The sequence below is a fragment of the Macrobrachium nipponense genome, chromosome 1, assembly GCF_015104395.2.
Source record: "Macrobrachium nipponense isolate FS-2020 chromosome 1, ASM1510439v2, whole genome shotgun sequence".
Classification (NCBI taxonomy): domain Eukaryota; kingdom Metazoa; phylum Arthropoda; class Malacostraca; order Decapoda; family Palaemonidae; genus Macrobrachium; species Macrobrachium nipponense.
In genome coordinates, this window is record NC_087200.1 from 89,994,434 (window position 1) to 90,001,910 (window position 7,477).

General features: G+C 36.4%; 2 protein-coding genes across 2 annotated transcripts; both read left to right on the forward strand.

Moving 5' to 3' along the window:
- The first annotated feature begins 418 nt into the window (after positions 1–418).
- LOC135218851 (uncharacterized) lies at positions 419–3,110 on the forward strand. Its single transcript, XM_064255300.1, has 4 exons — positions 419–648; positions 797–1,554; positions 1,672–1,837; positions 2,153–3,110. Exons 1-4 carry the CDS (start codon positions 419–421, stop codon positions 3,108–3,110), a joined length of 2,112 nt encoding a protein of 703 aa, XP_064111370.1.
- Positions 3,111–6,816: 3,706 nt separating this feature from the next.
- LOC135218852 (uncharacterized protein K02A2.6-like) lies at positions 6,817–7,206 on the forward strand. Its single transcript, XM_064255301.1, has one exon. The coding sequence runs from the start codon at positions 6,817–6,819 to the stop codon at positions 7,204–7,206; it is 390 nt and encodes a 129-aa protein (XP_064111371.1).
- The last annotated feature ends 271 nt before the right edge of the window (positions 7,207–7,477 follow it).

The following is a 7,477-nucleotide window of genomic DNA, read 5'->3' on the forward strand; positions in this document are numbered from 1 at the left end:
AATTTAGAGTAATTCATGAAAGTGATCTAAGGGAAAGGGTAGTTCACTGGAATCATGTGAAGATATTAAAAACAGATCTATGGTCTACTGAAGATATATGTTATATTATTAATAATTATTCAGTAATTATGATAATTGTATTGTTGAGAACGCTACCAACAGTTCCATGATTCCTGATGCCACCGCCAGATGTCGGCGTGTGTTGTTGTTGCTGTAAACCCGCTCATTACAATAAAGTTAAGTTGTAACATGTGAGTTTACATCATGAATATCACCTTCAATGCACGACATCGAGACATGGTGATCAGCGGCGAGATTAAAAACGACATCTAGAACTCACTAAGCAAGTATTATACAGTATAGGCCTTTTGGATTTCGTGTATAAGCCTAAAATACTGAGTGTTCCCGACCGGCAAACATGGCTTCGTCGACGGAAGGTCTTGTAGCCCCAGCAAAATTCACTGCTAGCCTAGGGGCCGACAACGAACGTGAATGGAAGTCTTTTAAGCAACAGTTCGAGATTTATTTACTTGCTTCTGAGGAGGACAATAAACCTGAAGAGACTAAGGTGGCCCTACTTTTAAACATTGGAGGTGAAGAACTTCTACAGATTTACAACTCTTTCGAAGTTTCCAGTCCCATCAACCGGTGACCCTAATCCAGCCAATGTGTTGAAGGATGTTTTGGCGAAATTTGACGTCTATTTTTCTCCGCGCAAGAATGAACTTGTAGCAAGGTACAAGTTTCGAAGTTGTATGCAGGAAACAAACGAAACATTGGAAGCCTATGTTTCCAGATTGAAAATTCTTGTGAAGGACTGCAACTATGGTAACCAACGAGACAAGCAGCTGAGGGACCAAGTGGTGTTTGGATGTACTGAGGACAAACTTCGTCAGAAGTTATTTGAAGTTGAAGACCTTACCCTTGAGAAGACATTGGATTTGTGTGTGGCCTTTCAAGCAAGCAAAAGGCAGATGGACGTCATCAAGTCTACTCCTCGCCAGACCAATGACAGTGTGGCCAAAGTGAGAGAAAAGCCTAGAAGGGAGAAGACTACTGGTAGCAGACACGACGCAGACCATGATGGTAGGCCTAGGCATGAAAATAATGAAGGTAGGCCTAAGTCCAGTAGACCCAGTATTCCTACAAATAAGTTGCGCCCTTGCAAATTTTGTGGGGAAAAACATGAATGGCGTAAGGAAAAGTGTCCAGCTCATGGTAAGAAATGTACAAAATGTGGTAAATATAATCATTATGCTGTTAAATGTAAAAGTAGGAAAATAAATTATGTATCAGGTAATGACAATGACTTTGATGTGAGTAGTTCAGATGAATCTGAATGTGAATATTTGTTTAAAGTGTCTAGTAAAAAGGATAAGCTAATTGAAGCTGATTTTGAAGTTAATGGTAAAATAATCAAATTTCAAGTAGATTGTGGAGCTAGCGTAAATGTAATTCCTCAATATTTAATTCCTAATGTCAATTTAAAGCCTTGTGACACTACCCCAGAAGTGTGGACTTTAGACACAGTTAGACCTAAGGGAAAAAGTGCAGGTTAGTAATTAGAAATTGCAAGAATAGGAAGAAATATAACCTTGAATTTTGGTTGTTGATTGTAATACACTCCATTATTAAGTAAAAGAACATCAGAGCAAATGGGACTTATTACAGTTAATTATGAAAATATTTCTGCAACTAAAGATGTACTTGATAAATATGACAATGTATTTAATACTGATGTGGGTACATTCCAAAATGTTGTTAGATTAACCATTGACACAAATGCAGAACCAGTAGTGATTCCTAAATGCAGAGTTCCATTAACCTTAAAAACAGAGTATGTAAGAAAATAAATGAAATGGAAAAACATAAAATAATAGCTAAAGTTGACCAACCTACTGACTGGGTGAGTCGGAAGGCTGTAGCTGAAAAGAAAAATAAAGGATTTAAGAATTTGTATTGATCCGCAAGCTTTAAACAAGTCTCTGAAAAGGGAACATCATCCTATCCCTGTAATTGATGATATTCTACCCCAACTGTCAAAGGCAAAGGTTTTTTCATCTTTTGATTTGGCCAATGGGTATTAGCATTGTGTTCTTGATGAAAAATCTAGTTTTTTAACCACTTTTCAAACCCCTTTTGGTCGCTACAGGTGGCTCAGACTACCATTCGGTTTAAATGTTAGTGGTGAGATTTTCCAAAAACAGTTACTCTTGAATCTTGAGAATCTTGATGGTGTTGTATGTATTGCTGATGATGTTATAATTTATGGTGTAGGTGAAACGTATGAGGAAGCTGTTAAAGACCATGATAGTAAGATAATCAAATTTTTGGAAAGGTGCCAGGCTAAGGGTATAAAACTTAATAAGTCTAAGGCCGTATTAAGAAAATCTGAAATCGCTTTCTTAGGTCATAAAATCACAAGTAAAGGTCTCATGCCGGACCCTAAAAAGGTGGAAGCTATCCTGAATATGAAACCACCTACTGATGTAACTGGTGTTAAAGAGTTTACAGGTATGGTTAATTACTTAAGTAAATTCCTTCCTAATTTATCTGAGGTGTTAGAACCAATAAGAAAATTAACTCGTCAAAATACCGAATGGAATTGGACAGAAAAACAAGAAAAAGCTTTCATTGAGTCAAAAAGGCTAATCACTAATGCCCCAATACTGCAGTACTATGACCCAAACTTAGACCTTGTCATACAGTGTGACGCTTCGCAAAATGGGCTAGGTTCAGTATTGTTACAATGTGGTAAACCAATTGCTTTTGCTAGCTGTGCTTTATCAGAAACCGAAAAAAGGTACGCACAAATTGAAAAGGAAACACTTGCTATTGTTTTTAGTCTTAGAAAATTTCATGAGTATGTCTATGGTCGTAAAATAATTGTTGAGAGTGATCACAAACCTATTGCTAGTATTGTTTTGAAACCCTTGTGTAATGCTCCCAAGCGACTGCAAGGAATGTTGCTTAACATTCTACAGTATGATGTTGAAATCATACATAAAATAGGTAAGGAAATATATGTGGCTGATGCACTCTCAAGATCTTATTTGCCATTAGATAATTATAAAGACGTATTTCGATACTATCATGCAAACAAGAGCTAAACTGAAAGACGTACATGATACTCAAGCAAAGTACTATAATAAAAATACCAGTAAACCAGAATTGAGGTGGGAACTCACATTTATGTTCCGAATCATGTACCGGAAGGTCCAAAAGTAAAGGTTCCTTCCAGATTCAGTGGACCATATTGAGTAATAGAAGTGTTAAAATTGAACAAATTTAGAGTAATTCATGAAAGTGATCTAAGGGAAAGGGTAGTTCACTGGAATCACGTGAAGATATTAAAAACAGATCTATGGTCTACTGAAGATATATGTTATATTATTAATAATTATTCAGTAATTATGATAATTGTATTGTTGAGAACAGTTCCATGATTCCTGATGCCACCGCCAGATGTCGGCGTGTAGTGTTGTTGCTGTAAACCCGCTCATTACAATAAAGTTAAGTTGTAACATGTGAGTTTACATCATGAATATCACCTTCAATGCACGACATCGAGACATGGTGATCAGCGGCGAGATTAAAAACGACATCTAGAACTCACTAAGCAAGTATTATACAGTATAGGCCTTTTGGATTTCGTGTATAAGCCTAAAATACTGAGTGTTCCCGACCGGCAAACATGGCTTCGTCGACGGAAGGTCTTGTAGCCCCAGCAAAATTCACTGCTAGCCTAGGGGCCGACAACGAACGTGAATGGAAGTCTTTTAAGCAACGGTTCGAGATTTATTTACTTGCTTCTGAGGAGGACAATAAACCTGAAGAGACTAAGGTGGCCCTACTTTTAAACATTGGAGGTGAAGAACTTCTACAGATTTACAACTCTTTCGAATTTCCAGTCCCAGCAACCGGTGACCCTAATCCAGCCAATGTGTTGAAGGATGTTTTGGCGAAATTTGACGTCTATTTTTCTCCGCGCAAGAATGAACTTGTAGCAAGGTACAAGTTTCGAAGTTGTATGCAGGAAACAAACGAAACATTGGAAGCCTATGTTACCAGATTGAAAATTCTTGTGAAGGACTGCAACTATGGTAACCAACGAGACAAGCAGCTGAGGGACCAAGTGGTGTTTGGATGTACTGAGGACAAACTTCGTCAGAAGTTATTTGAAGTTGAAGACCTTACCCTTGAGAAGACATTGGATATGTGTGTGGCCTTTTAAGCAAGCAAAAGGCAGATGGACGTCATCAAGTCTACTCCTCGCCAGACCAATGACAGTGTGGCCAAAGTGAGAGAAAAGCCTAGAAGGGAGAAGACTACTGGTAGCAGACACGACGCAGACCATGATGGTAGGCCTAGGCATGAAAATAATGAAGGTAGGCCTAAGTCCAGTAGACCCAGTATTCCTACAAATAAGTTGCGCCCTTGCAAATTTTGTGGGGAAAACATGAATGGCGTAAGGAAAAGTGTCCAGCTCATGGTAAGAAATGTACAAAATGTGGTAAATATAATCATTATGCTGTTAAATGTGTAGTAAAGTTAAATAAATTATGTATCAGGTAATGACAATGACTTTGATGTGAGTAGTTCAGATGAATCTGATGTGAATATTTGTTTAAAGTGTCTAGTAAAAAGGATAAGCTAATTGAAGCTGATTTTGAAGTTAATGGTAAAATAATCAAATTTCAAGTAGATTGTGGAGCTAGCGTAAATGTAATTCCTCAATATTTAATTCCTAATGTCAATTTAAAAGCCTTCGTGACACTGACCAGAAGTGTGGACTTTAGACACAGTTAGACCTAAGGGAAAAGTGCAGGGTTAGTTAATTGAGAAAATTGCAAGAATAAAGGAAGAATATAACCGCTTGAATTTTTTGGTTTGTTGATTGTAAATACACTCCATTATTAAGTAAAAGAACATCAGAGCAAATGGGACTTATTACAGTTAATTATGAAAATATTTCTGCAACTAAAGATGTACTTGATAAATATGACAATGTATTTAATACTGATGTGGGTACATTCCAAAATGTTGTTAGATTAACCATTGACACAAATGCAGAACCAGTAGTGATTCCTAAATGCAGAGTTCCAATTAACCTTAAAAACAGAGTATGTAAGAAAATAAATGAAATGGAAAAACATAAAATAATAGCTAAAGTTGACCAACCTACTGACTGGGTGAGTCGGAAGGCTGTAGCTGAAAAGAAAAATAAAGGATTTAAGAATTTGTATTGATCCGCAAGCTTTAAACAAGTCTCTGAAAAGGGAACATCATCCTATCCCTGTAATTGATGATATTCTACCCCAACTGTCAAAGGCAAAGGTTTTTTCATCTTTTTGATTTGGCCAATGGGTATTAGCATTGTGTTCTTGATGAAAAATCTAGTTTTTTTAACCACTTTTCAAACCCCTTTTGGTCGCTACAGGTGGCTCAGACTACCATTCGGTTTAAATGTTAGTGGTGAGATTTTCCAAAAACAGTTACTCCTGAATCTTGAGAATCTTGATGGTGTTGTATGTATTGCTGATGATGTTATAATTTATGGTGTAGGTGAAACGTATGAGGAAGCTGTTAAAGACCATGATAGTAAGATAATCAAATTTTTGGAAAGGTGCCAGGCTAAGGGTATAAAACTTAATAAGTCTAAGGCCGTATTAAGAAAATCTGAAATCGCTTTCTTAGGTCATAAAATCACAAGTAAAGGTCTCATGCCGGACCCTAAAAAGGTGGAAGCTATCCTGAATATGAAACCACCTACTGATGTAACTGGTGTTAAAGAGTTTTACAGGTATGGTTAATTACTTAAAGTAAATTCCTTCCTAATTTATCTGAGGTGTTAGAACCAATAAGAAAATTAACTCGTCAAAATACCGAATGGAATTGGACAGAAAAACAAGAAAAAGCTTTCATTGAGTCAAAAAGGCTAATCAATAACTGCCCCAATACTGCAGTACTATGACCCAAACTTAGACCTTGTCATACAGTGTGACGCTTCGCAAAATGGGCTAGGTTCAGTATTGTTACAGTGTGGTAAACCAATTGCTTTTGCTAGCCGTGCTTTATCAGAAACCGAAAAAAGGTACGCACAAATTGAAAAGGAAAACACTTGCTATTGTTTTAGTCCTAGAAAATTTCATGAGTATGTCTATGGTCGTAAAATAATTGTTGAGAGTGATCACAAACCTATTGCTAGTATTGTTTTGAAACCTTGTGTAATGCTCCCAAGCGACTGCAAGGAATGTTGCTTAACATTCTACAGTATGATGTTGAAATCATACATAAAATAGGTAAGGAAATATATGTGGCTGATGCACTCTCAAGATCTTATTTGCCATTAGATAATTATAAAGAAAGTGAATTTGAGCAAGTTTAACATGCTTGATTATTTGCCAGTAAGAAAGAGCGTCTTGATGAAATTAGATATGAAACAGACCAGGATGAGACTTTGCAAATTTTAAAATCCTTAATCTTAAAAGGTTGGCCAGAAGGAAAAGATGATATACCTAATGTAGTCAGAGCCTATAGTCATACTAAGGATGAGTACTCAGTTCAAGACCGGGGTTAATTTTTTCAAAGTAATAGAATAGTCATTCCATTAAACTTCAGACATAAGATAATGCAGGTCATTCATTCAGCACATATAGGAATTAAGGGCTGTCTACGGAGAGCCAGAGAATGTATCTATTGGCCAGGAATGAACACTGATATAAAGCAATTCATCTTATCATGTGAAATTTGTAATAAATTCCCTTGTGCTCAACAAAAGGAATCTTTAATTAATCATGAAATTGCTGATCGGCCATGGCAAAAGGCGTTGGAGTTGATCTAATGAGTATTGAAAAGCATAATTATCTTATAACTGTTGATTACTTCAGCAATTTTTGGGAAATTGACTACCTAGAAAACACATTAGCCAGTACAGTGATTAGAAAACTTAAATCTCATTTTGCTAGGTATGGATTGCCTTGTGTATTGATTAGTGATAATGGACCCCAATTTGTAAATGAGAATTTCAAACAGTTTGCAACTGATTATGATTTCGAGCATAGGACAAGTAGCCCTACACATGCCCAATCTAATGGTATGGTCGAATCTGCAGTGAAAACATCTAAACGTTTAATTAGAAAAGCTGTTGAAAGTAATAAAGATATACTAGTGATAAAGACGCCAGCCCATCACAGTATAACCTAGGTAGGAGAACACGTACCAAATTACCAATGTTATCCAAGTTACTTGAAAATCAAAATGTAGATTTAGAGTTGGCTAAGGTAAAGAAGAAAATAAAAAATGCTAAGGGTAAATTCTATTATGATAAAAATGCTAATGATTTAAGTACTTTGCATGAAGGAGATAATGTACGTCTTAAACCTTATGTTTTGGGCAAAAAGGCCTGGGAAAAAGGAAAAGTTGTGGAACGATTAGATGAAAGGTCTTATCTAATTGAAAGTGAAGGCAAGCTATT

What these genes read in the sequence shown, in the direction of transcription:
- LOC135218852 (XM_064255301.1), top strand. Translation starts at nt 6,817, where the DNA reads ATGGCAAAAGGCGTTGGAGTTGATCTAATGAGTATTGAAAAGCATAAT.
- LOC135218851 (XM_064255300.1), top strand. Translation starts at nt 419, where the DNA reads ATGGCTTCGTCGACGGAAGGTCTTGTAGCCCCAGCAAAATTCACTGCT. An exon ending in GTTTCCAGTCCCATCAACCG is followed by an intron (nt 649 to 796) that starts GTGACCCTAATC and finishes CTATGTTTCCAG; the next exon opens with ATTGAAAATTCTTGTGAAGG. An exon ending in CCATTAACCTTAAAAACAGA is followed by an intron (nt 1,838 to 2,152) that starts GTATGTAAGAAA and finishes TGGTCGCTACAG; the next exon opens with GTGGCTCAGACTACCATTCG.